Source organism: Thunnus maccoyii, chromosome 14 (genome assembly GCF_910596095.1).
Source record: "Thunnus maccoyii chromosome 14, fThuMac1.1, whole genome shotgun sequence".
Lineage (NCBI taxonomy): Eukaryota > Metazoa > Chordata > Actinopteri > Scombriformes > Scombridae > Thunnus > Thunnus maccoyii.
The window spans coordinates 30,833,808-30,852,979 of NC_056546.1; the positions used below are offsets into that span (position 1 = coordinate 30,833,808).

The 19,172-nt window shown below is 39.4% G+C and overlaps 1 protein-coding gene across 6 annotated transcripts in view; it reads left to right on the top strand.

Annotated features, from left to right (window-relative positions):
• Positions 1-13,838, top strand: part of ndst2a (N-deacetylase/N-sulfotransferase (heparan glucosaminyl) 2a) — a 45,145-nt gene extending 31,307 nt beyond the window's left edge. For all 6 annotated transcript variants that reach the window (XM_042432961.1, XM_042432964.1, XM_042432959.1 and 3 more), the window contains 12 exons: positions 87-174; positions 908-1,062; positions 1,438-1,623; positions 3,902-4,030; positions 4,469-4,651; positions 6,105-6,201; positions 6,280-6,403; positions 7,958-8,132; positions 8,274-8,444; positions 9,965-10,074; positions 10,253-10,355; positions 11,661-13,838. In XM_042432961.1, the coding sequence (XP_042288895.1) occupies positions 87-174; positions 908-1,062; positions 1,438-1,623; positions 3,902-4,030; positions 4,469-4,651; positions 6,105-6,201; positions 6,280-6,403; positions 7,958-8,132; positions 8,274-8,444; positions 9,965-10,074; positions 10,253-10,355; positions 11,661-11,786 (1,647 nt within the window). In that variant the 3' untranslated portion in view covers positions 11,787-13,838. The remainder of the gene's footprint in view (positions 1-86; positions 175-907; positions 1,063-1,437; positions 1,624-3,901; positions 4,031-4,468; positions 4,652-6,104; positions 6,202-6,279; positions 6,404-7,957; positions 8,133-8,273; positions 8,445-9,964; positions 10,075-10,252; positions 10,356-11,660) is intronic.
• Positions 13,839-19,172: the final 5,334 nt, after the last annotated feature.

Consider the following 19,172-nt stretch of genomic DNA (forward strand, 5'->3'; position numbering starts at 1 on the left):
GCAACAATGGTTAATCATTTTCTGGATTCACTGAAATAGAATAATTTGTCATTGAATATGTTAATGTATTTGTCATCCTTTCACAGGCGTTGCTCAACACTCAAAACAAGCTGAGAGCACTGGTCCCTAATTTCACCTTCAACTTGGGATTTTCTGGAAAGTTCTATCACACAGGTACAGAAGATCTTACATTACTGAACCAGCACAGTATTTCCCCGGAATTATTGTTTTGATTATAAGAATTAATTCAGTTTATTTATTAAGCTTTATTTATCCAGGGAGACTTTGCTGAGAGCCAGGCTCTCTCTTTCAGGAAGGCCCCGTTTACACTCACCCAGTTCCAAACATTCACACCTGGAGCTGTCCAGTACAACCAGTCTCCTCTGTTGTTGGGATTGATTCACCACTAGCTCACATTTACTTACCCAATTAAACCTTTCACTAATAAAACTATAAAGGAGTTAGCTTAACGAACAACAAATGATGGTTATGGTGTGATTGCAACTCATTGGGAATCATTTAATGTAAGGTAGCATGAAACCAAAGAGTGTTGCAGCTGTAAAAATTTGCAGCAAGTCATGACTGAATGAATGTAACAGACAGTGTAAATATTTAGTGTTGTACTAACATTGACATACAAACAGTATTTAACATAGATGTGTCAGGTCTGGTTGACACCCAGTCTGCTTAATAAGGTCAATATCACTCTTGATACACACCTGCTGGATCACATACAAGCATACCTAGAGGTCACGATTAATTAATTTTGGGCCACATTAATTATGTCAAAACGAAGTATGTGTGACCTTGTGTGTGTGTGTGTGTGTGTGTGTGTGTGTGTGTGTGTGTGTGTGTGTGTGTGTGTGTGTGTGTGTGTGTGTGTGTGTGTGTGTGTGTGTGTGTACAGGTACTGATGAGGAGGATCGGGGAGATGACATGTTGCTGCAACATAGGATGGACTTTTGGTGGTTCCCTCACATGTGGAGCCACATGCAGCCTCACCTCTTTCACAATGTCAGTGTCCTGGCTGAGCAGATGAGGCTCAACAAGATCTTTGCTCAGGTTAGCACCACTTATACACTGGGGACATGGCCTGCATCACAGTGTGTGGCTACATGGAAGGTGAAAGCACTATGTAACTACGTGGCTACATGATCAGCTGAAGGTGTTTGTAGTAAGAGGATCTGTGTGTGTGGTCACAAAAATAGTCAGACAAGTGTGGCACTACATGGCTTGTGTAAAGTCTATATAGCTACATGAGTAGGGCTGGTAGTATTGGCAGAATTTAAACTTTTTAGAGATGTTAGGTGGATGGTATCTGCTTCCTTGCGTCATTCCTCTTTTCTCTCCTGAACTTTGTCTTTACCTTCTTGCCTGTCCCCCCGTTCCCTCTTCATTGGCCTCATCCTATCATCTCTCCACATTCCCCCTCTCCAGGAGCACGGCATCCCAACAGATATGGGCTATGCAGTGGCTCCACACCACTCTGGGGTTTACCCAGTTCACAGCCAGCTCTATGAGGCCTGGAAGTCTGTGTGGAGCATCAAGGTGACCAGCACTGAGGAATACCCTCATTTGCGGCCAGCTCGATACCGCCGTGGCTTCATACACAATGGGATCCAGGTCAGTCCGCAGTTTTTTATCAATACATGCATTGCAATAATGTTCCCATGGATATACTTTTCTCCACACTGACACAATTTTTGGTTCAAAAGTAAGGTAGATGTGGACGTGATAATAAAACGTAGTCTTTTTCTGTGCAACTGTGTGGTTTGGCAGAAATAAATTGTGCGCAGCAGGATTTGTGATTAACCTGATTAACTGCGACATTTTTGAATTTTTCAAATGTAAACTTGAGATGCTCTCAGGACAATAAATGGAAATTCCATTGACCTCCATTCTTTGAATCTCTTTATTAAGTCTCAGCAGATAGTGACAGAAAATAAAACATAAAATAACATAACAGCTCAGATTCACACAACGCAAAGACAATGATTCAAACAACATGTAGCCAGGTGGTTTTCAGTGATGGCAGCGTCCATAGCAACTAACAATAGAGAGCCTGCAAAAATCGTCATAATAACCGACAAACTAAACATCATATGCATTCACTGAACAAAGATTTTGAAAATAAAATGCACATTTCTCATTAGATATGTTATCAAAACACATTTTAATGCCAAAAAATATTGTATTTTCCACTGAGAATAAAAGAAATGTCAGACATTTTTTGGTTGTTTTCGCCAAAAGAAACTTGACAGTCATGTGACGTGGACTGCCATGATACTGGGTTGTGATACAGTATGGGGACTAAATGACAAATTAAATGGAAAAATGTCTGACAGTTTATTTTCATGATCTTTTTTAAAGGGAACAGATGAAAAAGAAATTATTGACATTGTTAAAGGATTTCAGAGCAAGAAGTCTACAGACTGGAATGACATTGATATGTCGATGGTCAAAAGTATAATTGACTGTGTGATGATACCCATTACATGTATATGCAATCAATCTCTGAAAACTGGTGTTTTTCCTAGTAAAATGAAAACGGCTAAAGTCATACCCATATATAAGGCTGGAGATAGACACATACTCTGAAATTACAGACCTATTTCTTTGCTTTCACAATTCTCTAAAATACTGGAAAAAATATTTATTTGAGATTAGATGACTTTATCACAAAACATAATATACTGTGTGATCAACAATATGGATTTAGAAACAATAGGACTACTTCAGTCCCCAGCTCCTCCTATTGACATGTCAAAGCGTCCTTGAGCAAGATACTGAATCTCACTTGCTCCCTATGAGTGTGTTGTGAGTGTGTGTGAATGGGTGAATGAGAGGCAAATTGTAAAGCACTTTGCCTGTTAAGGTAGAAAAGCCCTCTATAAATCCAGTCCATTTACTATCATTAAAGGTGTAATGTGTAAGATTTGGCCAGAATTTTAGTTTAAACATTACAAAATTAACTAAAATTATCAATAGAATGTGAAGAAATAACAGTTTTGATGTTATGTCAAAGACCAAAGTTAGCATGCTAACCAGCTGGCTCCAGCCCGCCCAGCCTGAACTGTCTTGTAATACCACTTTGTACCTCAGGGGTGACAATGAGTCACTGTAGTGTCCAGTCTGCCCTCAGTCCAACATGAGAGGAAGAATAAGTAGCACTACCCATAGCAACCGGGAGCAATGGCAGTCAGGCTGAACATAGTTGAAATTTTCGCTGTAGGACTGTTAATATACAACTTAATAAAGTTTTAATATTTTTTCAAGTGAGAAAGTAACTATGTAGATTCCCAATATGTGGTCAGTTTATCCAAATAACTCCTATTTGGAAAGTTGCACCGATGTTGTCAGAGCAGCCGGCAGCTGCTGCAGACGCTAGCCAGGAAGACATCAGCTGTTCATCTCAGCTGATCCGACAAACTGCACTGGGTTGCACCAGCTATGTGTAAGTTGGCATGAGCCATTTGGCATCGTAGCACATCGTAGTAAGCTGGATCGATATTGAAATACCATAACAATAAATTAGGTAGGTGATATGCTGCCCCCTATTTGTTTGGATCATGTAGTCAATTCTTACACATTAAACCTTTAATTGAAAGTGCTGGTTCCTGTTCATTTATTTTGAACACAGAGCTGTTTCATGTGCAATGAGGCATTTGACAGCTGGAATATCTAGAGCAAACAATGGATCGGATATGGATCTTCCTTTACCCATTGATCAAAAAATGTCTGGATCAGCTTGGGACATACTCTCAATCAAAGTCCTATTCCTAAAGAAGACTTGACAACAGCTAAAATGTCATCAGTTGTAAAAATGTTCACAAAGATAGAAATCGAAGAACACAAATACAAATACACACCTAACAACTAATGATCTCCATGTGTGTTTCAGGTGTTGCCCAGGCAGACATGTGGTCTGTTCACACACACAATCTTCTATAATGAATACCCAGGAGGCTCAAAGGAGCTGGACAAGAGCATCAGAGGAGGAGAACTCTTTCTCACTGTCCTCCTAAACCCTGTAAGGACCAACACCCCACCCGCCCACCACACACACAAACACACACACACACATTCACAGAAAATCAAATAAAATAAGTTGAACTGATCTCTTTTGCCTGTGGTATATTTTAGATAAAATACAAATGTTTTGTTGTATTGTTGAGCATGTTTATATATGTAACTAATTTTGTAGGAATGAAACTGTGATCATTGTTGGGCTAAATGTATGTCTTTGAAACACTAAAAGATCTTGGTGATTCCAACATGTTATAGCCAACATGTTTTTATCTGATAAACCAATACCGCTTTTGTGAGATGTTAGTTGGGGTAAATTTAACAGCTGTTGGTCATTATCTTGCTAACTTTGAATCTGCACCTTTGCTGGTTTGAGCCTAAGATTTGACTCCAGGCGAACTATAAACCAACTTGTAAAGTACATTGTGCCCTCTCAATTCAGATCAGTATCTTCATGACCCACCTGTCTAACTATGGCAACGATCGTCTGGGTCTGTACACCTTTGAGTCTTTGGTTAAGTTTGTCCAGTGTTGGACCAACCTCAGGCTGCAGACCCTGCCCCCTGTCCACCTCGCTGAGAAATACTTTCAGATTTTCCCTGAGGAGAGAGACCCACTCTGGCAGGTTAGTATATATTTTTTGTGTGTGTGTATATGTATATATATATATGTGTGTGTGTGTGTGTGTGTGTGTGTGTGTGTGTGTGTGTGTGTGTGTGTGTGTGTGTGTGTATATATATATATATATATATAGGGCAGGCTAGTATATATTTTTTGTGTGTGTATATATATATATATGTGTGTATATATATATATACATACATACACACACATACACACTTTTTTTTTTTTTTTAAGCTGATAGATGTTGGAGATGTTTTTGAGTTTTTTGTAAAAAGAAAAATATTTTCTTAGAATAAAATGTTCTGTCTTTTCAATCACTGAACTGCTTACACATGCATTTTCATTATTTTAACTTTACTAGTATGCAGTGTAGGGTGCACAATAGCCAGCAGTAAATTTCGAGAAGGCTTACCCTTCTCTAGCCTACATTACCTGCCACCCACAATTACACATTTTTGAGAGGAACAGCTAAGTTGAACTTGTCTAAAACTCTTTCATGCAGATTTAATGTTAACAATTTCTGTCTTAAAAAAGTCAGGTGCCCAAATGTACATTGAAACAGGTTTTGCTCACTGTAATCATTCCTTTGGTTCATACTGACCATTAGAGGATCCCTTCATTATATGCTTCCAATGGAAATGATGGGGACAAAATGCACAGTCCATTGTGGCTACATGATCAACTTCAGTGGTCTGGGTTATACAAACCAAATGGATATCTTCTGAAGTTACAGTGTTTTTGGCACCAAAGTCCCTCTTTTTGTTCCCCTAGACAGTGTTTCTGTAATAAGCTATGGTGGAAGGACAGTAACACAGAGAGTTTTTTACTAAAAAGATGAAGAAGAAGAAGGCCATCAAATGCCACTCTAATGCCCCTTTTGTTTCAAAACTGTAGCTTTGGAAAATATCCACTTGATTTGTCTAACCCAGACTGTTCAGCCTCATATAAGCTTAAATAAATAAAAATCCAACCTTTAGCTTATTTATTTTGCACAGAACAAGAACTTTGTCCCCTATCATTTACTTACTTACTTAAATTGGGTATCTCTTAATGGCCAATATGAACATAAGTTGGTTAGATAAGATGGTTAAAGCAAGCAAAACCTGTTTCAACCTTCACATGGGGACCTAATTATTATTTTAAGACAGATTGTCTGTTAATTTACATCAGTCATTAGATCTTTAGATTTATTTCCCTGGTGAAAGCAAAAGCAACGGCCTCTATTCTATCTTCACCAAACTCTTTTAAAAGACAAAAAAGCAGAGATGTGACAATCATGTGGCCATTTGACTGACAGAATTCAAATACTGATAAAGGAGGCAATATTGTGCACAGGCTATGGCCATGATACTCAAAATGAATGTAGCAGGAACATTGGAATTTATGCACTGCTTTAAGTCTATTTATTTCTTGATCACTTCAGTAATAATGAATTGAACCATGTCATTTTTCAGAACCCTTGTCATGACAAAAGACACAAAGATATCTGGTCTAAAGAAAAGACCTGTGACCGACTCCCAAAGTTCCTTGTCATTGGACCCCAGAAAACAGGTACAAACTCTGTCTGTCTCTGTTTTTATCTGTATCCTTGTCTAAATCTTTTTTCATAATAAATGTCTTTTCTTAAAGGCACTACAGCGCTTCATTCATTCCTGAGCCTCCACCCAGCCATCACCAGCTCCTTCCCCAGCCCCACCACCTTTGAGGAGATCCAGTTCTTCAGTGGAGCAAACTATGACAATGGGATTGACTGGTAAACTCCCCTCAGAAAGTCCTTAATACACAGCCTCTGAACGCAGCATCAAGAGTTATTCACACTTATTTACACAAAATAACCCATAATGCATAAGGGTTTTTTTTGTTGTGTCCCTATAGTGGAACCTGAGTCAATTTTATGTCTTTGAGCTGTAACTCGGGTTCAGTTCAGTTAAACAGGTACTTACAGAGGCTTTAGTCTGTTAATGTAACACTCCTATGCTACATGTACTATTGAAGTTACTGGTTGTTGTAATCATTCTTCCTATTTGAAATGATCATTAAATGTTCTATTACCAATACACCTACAATGTAAGAGATGGGGGATACATTCCACAGTCCTCAATTGATGCATTCTAAAGTTGAGCTAAGCCGATATGAGGCTTGAGCAGTCTGACTCACAGGGTGCTCAGATAGAAAACATTCTATTAGACAAGATTTTACCACTCTGGAAAGATATTACAGCAACAATCATTGTCCCAGGTACATTTACCCCACTCATTAGTTGGATTACTCACAAAGTAATCCACCAGGAATGTGGTTTTCCATGTATTTTACAGGCCAGCACAGTGTGACGCGGTGTGATAGTATTACAGCAAATGTTGAGCCAGGTTTACATTTTTTGCTGGATGGTCCTGGGTTTTTCAGGACCATCCGGTGCTGCATCGGTGCTGCGTCAACACAGTGGTCTCATTGAAATGAATGACGGAGCTGTGTGGACTGTCATTGTCCTGGTCATTGTGTGAAGGTTTATTTCCAGTGTTCTGTCCCGGCAACAAACCTACATAGGAATAGTAGGATGTATCCAGCCTGTCACGGCTCAGCAAGAAAACACTGTCCAGAGAAGCACAAAGAAGGATTTATCTACTAAAAAGATTGTAACTTTGGAAGATACCTTAAAAGATGCAGTGACTGATAACCCTTTCAGCATCCTTACTGCATGTGGATATTCTATTAAAAAGGACTTGAAAAATGATCCTTTAATATGGAGAGTGCAGTTCATTCAAAGCAACACCACATAAAATGTCCATGTAGAGTTAATGCCATAAGTTTTATTTTTATTTCCCTCCACAAATGCCAAAAAAGCAGAAAATTGGTCTCAGTTTTTCAACTATGTTCTTTCAATTTATTATTTTACTAATTGCTAAGGAACATCCAAAAATGCATCAGGTAGAAATATGGGACGTCTGTTAGCAAGGCCTACATTCATGGGCACAAAAGCTACAAGCTAAAGACCCAATCAGTAACTGATTAATCAACAAAACTATGACCCTGTATATAAAGCCAATACAAAACAACAACGTTAAGGTCCTGGCCAGGTTGTTGACCTTTATCCAATCCATAATCTCTGTAAGAACTCAAAAACTTGTGTTCACCAACAGAGCCTGAGCAGGTTAGTACAGACAAATGGGCTGCCAGCTTGTATCATGTAATCAAATATTTGATTATTCCACTGTTATTCAAAGTGTTAAAACAGTAAAACAAATTGAGATGGCCTGGGACTATGAATACACTATGTAACTGCTACTTTTCCTCTTTGTCTTCTCCTCAGGTACATGGATTTCTTCCCATTCCCTTCCAATGTCAGCACAGATTTCATGTTTGAGAAGAGTGCCAACTACTTTGACACAGAAGTAGCTCCTAAGAGAGCTGCTGCCCTGCTACCTAGAGCCAAAATCCTTGCAGTGCTCATCAACCCGTCTGACAGGGCCTACTCCTGGTACCAGGTGAGGATCATCACACACTCTGCAAGATCATCCACCGTGCTGGAAAAACTGTAGGACTGTGCAGGTTCCTTGCAGCACCTCAAACTCTCTACTGTTTAACTTCACTGGTTTATGTGTTTGTATATTTGTAAATCACAACAGCACCAGAGGGCCCACCAGGACCCTGCAGCCCTCAACAACACTTTCCATGCAGTGGTGACAGCAGGCCCCTCGGCCCCCAGGGACATGCTGGCCCTACAGAGACGCTGCCTTAGCCCCGGGTCATATGCTGCTCACCTTGAACGATGGCTGCAACACTACCAGCCTAGCCAGGTAACACACTACAGCAAGTGACATGTAGAATGGTGGAGCATACTCTGAAACAGTCCATTTCATTGTCATAGTCAGCAGTTGATTTCCATCCAAGTGTTTTTACAAAACAGATGTCAAGAATTAGAAAAATGTGTAGAAATGGCATATTAACACTTCACCTTCAAGGTGATACTGATACACTGTGGGCTTGGTATGATTGCAGCTTGGTTGCAAAATGATTTAAAGTGTCATATTGAACTAATTGAAATACTTGGAAGACTTAGTTTAGTCAATAAATGAGATCAAGCTAAATCTACACACAAATGGTGATCAATTAGATGATCTAGTTTCTAAGGTTAATCTTTTCTAATAGTAAAATTAAAACCAACCATCTTCACTTAGACTTTCCTGGGGGAATCCTGGCTGGTAGTAACATCGAGTTCCTCTACATCTTGCATTAAAATGCGTCTCATATCCTTATATGCCAGTTTCATTTGTTTAATTTTTTGTTGACATTGCAGCCAGGATTGGTTGGTTATGACACTAGGTCTCGTCTTGAATCCATCCACGAATGTCTTGAATATCCAGAGCTTTCTTGCTGCCTTCTTGCTTGTAGCTTAGCTCACTAACTGGCTAATGGCTGCTACCTTACTGGTTTGGAGCAGTCGTGTGCAATTACGTATTTCCGCCCACATAGTTGTGGTATGTGGAGTGCAATTGCATTTACACTTGTGTACAATGTGGTCACAATGTGTCCCTGACCACCTCCGGACCTGATTGTTGTTGATTGTTGTTACTTAAGTTAGACTATGCTTACTTAGACTTAGAACTCAAATTGATATCTTCGATGGAAATTGGTCAAAATGACTGGGTTGATATGAATGTGTAGGTCACTATGACCTCACAAAACACGTTTTTGGCTGTAACTCAAGACACTCTATACCTTTTATTAAGTTCCTTCAAAGTCTTTACTACAAATATTATATGGATGTACACTGCAACTAGAGTAGTTGACAGAGGCGGTATTTCTAGTTTTATTTATTCATGTGTGTGTATGTGTGTTTTGTGTCCCGTTGGCACATACGTGTTTATATGTGTTCTTTAAAAGAAAACCTAATAAAAAAGTAAATAAAAACAAAAAAAGGTTACCCTGTCTCACAGCAGGTCCCACCTCTCTGTAGTGTCTCTTGAGCCAGCAGTAGCATTACACCTACAGGTCATAATTAGCTAATGTTAGCTCATTAGTCAGACCAGTGGATGCAATTAGGTAAATATGATGTCACTGGTCAGGTGCTATTTATATATCCGCTATGTTTCTGTTGGATGGTATTTGCCTGAGCAGGATCAGTTTGGTCCGAAAAAAGAACAATAATCTCATCTTACAGAAGGATACTTTTCAACCTTTTTATGTGCATGGACACAGCTGTAAGTTCTTCTCTTAGCAAAATATCATTCAACACTGTCCAGATACAAGATGATACTGTGTGTGTGTGTGTGTATGTGTGTGTGTGTGTGTGTGTGTGTGTGTTTTTGTGTTCTAGTTGCACATCGTGGACGGGGCCCTGCTGCGGTCCAACCCAGCGCTGGTGATGGAGGGAATCCAGAGATTCCTTGGTGTCACGCCCATCTTCAACTACACCCAGGCTCTAATGTTTGTAACACACTCACAATGACCAGTGATCCCCACACTGTTAATCTAGAGAAACTGTATCCTTAAAGGAACATTTTGTCTCTTTACTTAACAGAGATATGAACCCAGCAGTGTTTCCATATACCATGTGTGAAAGGTGTTTTATTGCATAGTGAAATAACATACCGTATGTCTGCAGGTACGATGACAGCAAAGGTTTCTGGTGTCAGCGGGTGGAAGGAGGTCGAGCCAAGTGTCTAGGGAAGAGTAAAGGCAGGAAGTACCCAGAGATGAGTCCTGAGGTACATCTACACCTCACATTGTTGTTACCTTACGTCACTCATTAGCCCCTTTAAGTAATCTGATAGCAGTTTAACAAGTCGGACTCATGTCTGACTAAGCATCCTGGTCACTTGTAGGTAAAAGTCACAACGGCAATCTTACAAGGTCAGACCTGTAACACTTTTAACACAACACAAGTCTGAACTGAATGCTGTCAGATTAACTTAAAGGCTGCAGCAGCATGGGGTCAAACATGCAGAGAGAGAGATGCATGTCTTGTTTCGCTTTATAACATTGTAATACATTTAATATCTCAATCATCTCTTAAGCACAAAATCAGTTTAATAAACTAGGAAACACTGTGAAAGAGACGATTTTAAGGCGTTGAGATTGATCTTTCATGCCAGATGAGTCTCTAAAAACAATTTTCCACTCGTGACGGACTGATGGAGTAGAAGAGTTTAAAAATCTTTTTTCAACCACAGTAAAAATCAGACTTTTTTTTATGCCAACTGTTGATGGATACTGTTGATTGCAATGAATATCAAGTGTAGTTTTGTGTCATGTGACATGTATGCTCTAACTTCAGTATGAAGTGAAATAATATAGGCCAATTCTCACACATTCAAGAAGAAAGTCAGTAGTTTTAGGCTCAGGAGCCGTGTGCATTTACATAGAAACGTTCAACTTATTTAAATAAACAATAAATACATTTAGGTATGCTGACTGGTTAAATTATTTATTTAATTTTCCTCTCCTTTTCTGAAAAGTAAAATTTTTAGGTGTATGATGACATAAAAAGACATATTTACCGGCGTTCTAATGGAACATGTGAGCAGGCTCAGGAGCTACAAAGCATGTTATGTTTCTATGACAACCCTGGCAACTGTGAGCTGTAATCTGATTTGCTGCAGCATAACAGCCTATTAAACAAGGTTTTCAGTGTGGTGGTTCTAGTTCATTTCTTATGACTGTTGTTTTTATATATTTGAAAACATAATATAAAAATGTAGTTCAAGTAAATGTCGGCACTTTTTTTAATATAGTGAAACATTATTCAAATGCACCATAACAAAAATGGAAATCAGTGCATCTTGCAGCATCTTGGCCTGTTCTAAGGCATGCTAGGGGGCTGCAGCGCCCACTTTAGGAAGCACTGCAGTAGAGCACCAAATGTGTATTAATGCGCTGCAGAAAATGGTCCCCAGTAAATTATTTCCTGTTTGTTAAAAATGACAGTGACACTTTTAACTTTTGTATATCATTTCAAAGGATTTTGCCTCTCCTGATCTTTGATTTTTCTCAATGTCTGTCTGTGTGTGTAGTCTCGTGCCTTTCTGGCTGAGTATTACCATGAGCACAACATGGAGCTGCTGCACCTGCTGAACCGGTTGGGACAACCGCTGCCGTCCTGGCTCCGCCAAGAACTCCAGAGCACCAGCTGGAGCTGAGGCCACAACCGCACACACAGACACAGCACAGAAAAGCCGGAACTGTAGTCTGTGGGTGAGCCAACACTTGGCTCTGGATTAGACTGGACTACCCTGATCTAGAATGAACAGCACCACGAAAAGAGCTTCAAAGTTTTAGCTGTAGTGACTGGTGCTCCTGTTCCGTGGCAAACAGAAGACGACAGTGCAACATGAGATCTTTCTCAATGTTGCTCACTGTTGGAGGAGGATCCCAGAGGACTCTCCCTCCTACTCCTGATTTGTTGCACTGGACAGCCTCAGTCTGTGTGTGGACGGATCGCTGACACTGTATACATCAGTTTGCTGTGGATCCAGAGGTTCAGACAGCCTTAATGTGAGGAGAGAAACTCTTAGGATGAGACCCTGTGGATGTAGAGTGTATGACTGGAGACAGTACAGGTCTAACATGCACAAACACACATGCACGTCTCATGTGATGATGATTATAAAGCAGTCCATCTTAAAAAGTGGTTGTATATGACAGGGTTGGGGAGCAGGTGGGAAACAGAATGGACAGCAGCCTAAACTAGACAGACACATAGTCCATATCCTGGTCACACACACACACACACACACACACACACACACACACATCTACCTGCAGGTCAAGCTAACAGCCAGGGTGCTGCTTTTATCCTCAGTTTTCCAGTCTTACTGTAGTGACATATAATGGATTTAGCTGATACAGTATGAAGACAGGTCAGTGTAAATATCATGTGCTTAGATTTGGTACACAGCTAAAACCAAACTCTGGTCCAGGCTGCATCTCACACCTCGACCCTGTGAGGGACACAGTCAGCAGCTTTATTACACAGTGTTTATTCACTGAGGTAAAGATGGTTTTCAAATGATGACTCCATTCTCCAGCATTTATCCAAGATTATATACTTACTTTTAACCACATGGCATTGTTTTTTGGAAAAATAAACTCTCTTTGGACACATGGAGCGAACCACACAACAGAAAAGATTCAATTGTAGGTATTTTTAGTTAAATGTCATGTGTGTGATTTTGAATAGAGTTCTCCTACTCGTGGGCCAAACCTGGAAGTTCAGGTTTCACTTCAGCTCTTTATAATACGGTGAGTGGGATTGGCTGTATTTGGTAGCCAGTGTTCTTCCTGCTAAAACAGTTAGCAGTGTTCATGGCTCTGACTGGAGGCTTCTCCCCTGCAACAACTACCGACTACAACACTTCCCATAAATCAGTTTGGTTACATCTTTCAATTAGACCTTCCCTGCTGGGTAAAAACCACATCAATCAAACATCGCTTCTACAGTTTGTAATGTCCAGTCCCAAATGGAAATATTCCTGATGGTGTCATTATGACATCATCAGGGTTATTTTCTCAGACTCAACTCGTTCAGAAACACAGAAATTTTACAACTGAGTAATACTAACCATGACTACTAAATAGACTTTGACATGTAGAATTGGTGGAGTGCCCTTTTAAAAGAAACAAATACAGCACATGCTCAAATGAACAGAGTGAACTTTACCAACTTTGACAGTAGTGACAGTATTAGTAAGTCTAAAATTTGTATTTTATTTATTTTGTCATCAGTCAAAAACTGTTTTCACCGTGTAAATAGTTATAAATAGTTCAGCAGCTGTTTACTCTGACCCTGACATACTGTGATCGCGAGGTGCAGCTCTGGACCAGGGCTATTTAAAACTTAGTGTGGGATGTGTTTGACTGAAGGGAGGGGGGGGGCACATCAGTCAGTAACAGCACCACACCCTCTGAAAAGAAAAAAAAGCTCAGAAAGAAAGCTCATCAAGTGTCAGATATCTTCCTGAAAGCCCAACACAGAATTCTAAACACACGTCACCCCACGCACTCACACTCTTGTCTCCATCTGAGGACAGTAACCCACAGATGTCACCGGATAAGAGAGCAGACAACAGAGCTTGTATGGAGACAAATCAGAAGCTGCTGTCTTGTTGTTTTCTGTTTGTTTTGTATAAATGTCAAAAAGGCCAACACTGTATCATCTCTAATAAACACATAGAGAGGTTGGAAATAATGGACACTTCGTCTTTTTTTTTTTTTTTTACCTCATGTTATGTTCTGATGGTAGAAATACTCAGTCATAAGGCTTTACAATAGAGAGCCAGCAGCCTCATCAAAATCAAATGCAGGAAGAGGACAGAATAATAATGATGATGTGAAAGATAATAATGATAAGACAAATAATTGAATAAATAAAATCATTAATATTATGGTTCATAGATAATCAGTAAGGGAAGTAACATTTCATGCTGTACAGCCACATGCTGAGTTGTGTTTCTATTTGAATATTTCATATCTACTTGAGGTTACATTGTGATGTTCCCAACATGTGGTATATGTAAGACCTCAAACACACATAGAAGACAGCAGATATAAAAAAAAAAATCTATAATAAAAAAAAAATCTCTAAAATCATCACATCTTCACCGGCATGTTTACACTTCTTCTGTTGTCTCTCCTTCGTAACAGGTGTCTCAGGTCAGTGTTTGTCAAACTGGTCTGACACTAACTGAACAGCTCCCCTCTGTGGACAGCCTGCTAAATGTGAATGTGTGGCTTTGTGAGATGGAGTGACTTCTGATGCAGCTTCACTGGGTGTTGTGCATTAAAAAAGGAGCAGCATGATGGTCTCTAACTTGACACACTGTGAAGTTGGTTGATGGATGCATCAAGTTGTCACAGCGTGCAGCCTACAAGCCTGTAGAACTCCACACTGATGATGGAGTTGGCAGACAGCAGTGATCTCACAACACTGTAGAGATTAGCACACAGTGAGAAACAATTGGATTACCACTCCATAACAACTGCACACATGTACTGCAAACACATAGAAATGTACTTTTATATTTAGAACACACATGAATCGTATGCAAACAGCATTATACAGAAACACACACGGAGCTGCTCCAAGACAATCTTAGCCTTAATCTGTGCACAGCTGTCACCAACCCCCCACCCAACACACACACACACACACTTACAGGGACAATAAGATGAATTTATATCCCTACACAAACACACACACAGTACAACACAACTCCAATCTGCTGGTGTCACTGAGGTCATGAATAATATTTCAAAAGTTTCAAAGATAATTCACATTGGCAAGTGTTCTAAACATTCATGTTTAGAACATTAATAACAGACATCTAAAACACCTTTGAGCAGTCTGCACACTACAAAACTGGCAACTCTGATTATGTACAGTATCTGTCTAAATGGCATGTTGAAGACTTACCAGCCATAAAGCTTTTTTTTTTTTAGAATTTTGGATTGCAGCAGTAATGTATACAATTTTGACTCATAACCAGAGGACAGTGGTGATCAGCTTGTACATTTTCCTTTAGAGTGTTCCATTGCTTCCTCTGCAAACATCTTGCAGAAATAAAGAAAACAGTGGTGTGGATTCAATATGTAAGTGGCAGGGATGAAATCACCAGCATAGGAGCAAAGATGTGTACCTCGTAAACTGCAATATCCCTGCTTCAGTTATGGCTGAGGACCTCATGATTTAAATGAACTTTCCTTCAGTGCCACCCTCGGAAAAAACTTTACATTTTAAAGCCCAATAATGGATAGGCTGCAAGAATTTAATGACATAAAAGTATGTTGTTTGGTCATACTGTTGGGTATAATAGACCTCTGGTTGCCACTAGTGGAGTTCCAAACTTCTAGATTGGTTTTAGAGGAGGATATACACAAGCAGCCTTAAAATATAAAGGATATGTTCATAACAGTCTGTCTTAAAACAACATTTAGGTGCCCAAATAAGCACAGAAAGAGGTTTTCCTCACTGTAATCATTCCTCCTGTTCATAGTAGAATTAAAAGATCCCTTTGCTAATGTGCTTTCAATGTAAACGATTGAGGACAACAATTCTGTTTGTATGAAGCTTCAGCAGTCTGAGACAGTCAAATCATGTGGATAGCTTCCAAAGTCTTTGCAATAGAAAATGAAATGGATTTCTGGCACAACTTCACCTACTACTACGACACGCAGCACCTGTAATATAAAGAGACCAATGTCTCAGCTATTTGTTTCCTTGGACAGTGTTTCCCTGTTGAGCTGCAGCAGAAGGATAGTAACAAAAGAGGGAAATTTGTCCTAAAAATACTGTAACTTGGAAGATATCCACATGATTTGACCAGTTTGGATGACTGAAGCTTCAGCTTTTTGACAGAATAAGGACTCTGGATTTTGATCCCCATCATTTATATTGAAATCATTTTGGGAAAGGGTCTTCTAATGGTCAGTATGAACAGGAGGAATGATTACAGTTAAACTAATTTTATTGATTTTGTTTGGGCACAACTTAAAATTGCACTGCTGATCAGTGTGGGTGTTCAACACAAGCTGCAGAGCGGGGGATTTACGGTCTGGGAATGACTGTGACATTACAATATAGAATCTTGGATGTTCTCATTGATTTTCACTTATGTTCACATTTAAAGAAGAAAAGAAATACAAAAAAGCCCACATATTTTCACCGAATAGTAAAAAGGAGGGCAGACACACATCTGATTCCACCAACAGAAAAATAAAGTGAAAATGCTTCTTGCTAACTATCCTGCAGATCAGCTGTAGTCCCTCCAAGTGAACATGTAAATGTTTGAACTACTGAATATGAGGTGCAGATTGTGTGGGTGTTAAGTGGTTGAGAGGCCATTTTAAGTGAGTCATGACCCAGAGTGCTGAAACAAAAGAAAACTTTATTTGTAAATGTAAATGTTTCAGTGCTCGGCGGTATGTGGGCCTCACTGCAGACAATGAAGAGGAGAGGGGTGAAAGGTAGGTTAGAAGTGTCAGAAGCTATAAATAGTGAAAATAACCCTGTATAACTTATCAACATTAAACAGTATGCAGATTATGATGTTGAGTATATTTTAGGAGGCAATGGTAACTTGAAAAAGAAAATCCATATTGTTTAAAATCTGTGCTGATTTGTATTTACCCTGTTTATCAGGCTGCCCCAACAAGTCTCTAAAGACTCTCTAGCTCGTCCAGAATGTAGCTGCACGTGTATTGACAATAACTAGAAAAAAAAAATCATATTTCTCTCATTTTAGCTTCTCTTCACTGGCTCCCTGTAAAATTCAGAATAGAATTTAAATCCTTCTCCTCACCTACAAAGCCCATAATGGTCTGCCACCATCATATCTTGAAGAGCTCATAGTACCCTATTATCCCACTAGAAACTCCCAGTATGCAGGCTTACTGGTGGTTCCTACAGTCTCCAAAAGTAGAATGGGAGGCAGAGCCTTCAGCTATCAGGTCCCTCTCCTGTGGAACCATCTTCCAGTTTGGGTCTGTGAGGCAGACACCTTCTAGACGTTTAAGTGTAGACTTAAAACTTTCTCCTCCTTGATAAAGCTTATAGTTAGGGCCGACCAGGCTTGCCTTGAATAAGCCCTTAGTTATGCGGCTATAGGCCTAGACTGCCAGGGGACTTCCCATGATGCACTGAGCTCCTCTCTTCTTCTCTTCCTCTCTATCTGTATGCATTCATATACCATTAATGCATGTTACTAATTTGACTTCTGTCCCAGAGTTTTTTATGCTTTCTAATCTCGCAGGCACTATATACATTTTTAAAAAATTGAATTGACTTTATATTAAAAGCAGCGTTTTCTATAGTGAAATACTTTTTGGAGAAGGTTTGGAAATTATTTGTTTGATTTAAGCAGCTGCTGGTGTTTTACCATTCTAATTGCAGTTGGCTGTGTTTTATCAGAGGATAGAGTTTTAACAATTGTGTCTGTGAGTTTGTGTTGGCCTGTGTGAGCACACTTCATATTTAATTTGGATTCACTCATTACTGAACTCCAATCCGTAGTAGCTTCTACTATCATGGATCAGAACTAGATACTATGGATCAGATATATAGTAATCCAAGCTTTTAAACTCACATTTTTTCAGGTCTGTCTGAAAACAACAGTCAGGAGCTCAAATGAACACTTAAACATGTTTTTCTTGCTGTAATCATTCCTCCTGTTCATACTGAATATTAGAAGATCCCTTCATAATGCACTTACAATGTAAGTGATGGAGGACAAAATCCACAGTCGTCCTCCTGTGCAAAAATGTATTTAAAAGTTTATCTCAAGCTAATATGAAACTTCAGCGTCCAAATGAGTCAAATCAAGAAGATATCTTTCAACATCTCTCTTTTTGTTACTATCCTCCCACCACAGCTCAACAGGGAAACACTGTCCAAATAAACACAAAGAGGGAATTTGATGCTAAAAAGACTGTAAATATGGCAAATATCCACTTAATATGACTAACTCGGAAATGCATTTTTACACAAAATGACTGTGTGGAGACACTGTGGATTTTGGCCCCCATCACTTACATTGAAAGCATATTTGAAGGTGATCTTTTAGTAGCCAGTATAGGGAAACCAAGGAAAACATCTTCCACTGTTCATATGGACACCTGACTGATGTTTTAAGACACACTTGAAAAATTGTGAAGTTATCCTTTAAGGTCAATGAATTTTAATTTAATTTAATTTCAATTTTATTACTTTATTTGACGGGGACAGTGCATATTAATAACATTTCTGAGAATATGCCAGAGTTAGCCAGAAAGGCTCATTTTCATCTGTTGTCCCTTGGCAGGCAAAAAGTTGGAAGCACAAATATTACGAATAAAAGCATTGAAAATACAATCAACAATAAAAGCGGTGAAAATATGCCGATACAAACAAGCCTGCACCGCATAGAGACAAGAAAGACAGCTCTTAAGACACACAAATTCAACAATAGCATTTTCATATGATTATAAGGTCATCAATGCACACAGCAATTACATGCATCAGCTGCCTCATTCCTTTCTTTCACTGTTTGGATGACTGCAAAATTACTGTGTAAGTTACAAAGGAGAGGAGGAGGTAGGGAAGGAAAGAAGAGGAGAGAGAGGGGAGGAAGCTTCCACTCACATGCATCCATTCCACCAGTCACTCTGGGGACCTCATATGTTAATGATTTGATCTAACTGTGAGTGCTGCAGTCAGATAAGATAATTAACCGACTAGACAGTTGATGTGAGTGGTGCTGCCATCATCAGCTCTGCCTGTAACCTTGACAACACAATCGCCACTGAGAGGAAAGGTAAACATCTCCTACCCTGAGAAATCTGATCTGTCAGGCAGCTTGTTGTGTCTGGATCCTAACACACAACATCATCTCTCAACAGTCTCTCCTCATTCATCTCCCATCTGGTGTCAAACCCTTCGTTTTAGCTAATGACCCCTCGATTCTAACATCTACATGATGAATGGAACCAAGTAGGGGTAATTATAGACAGGGAGTCTGCTTTCTGAGACCTTGAACTATATTTAAAGTGTATTT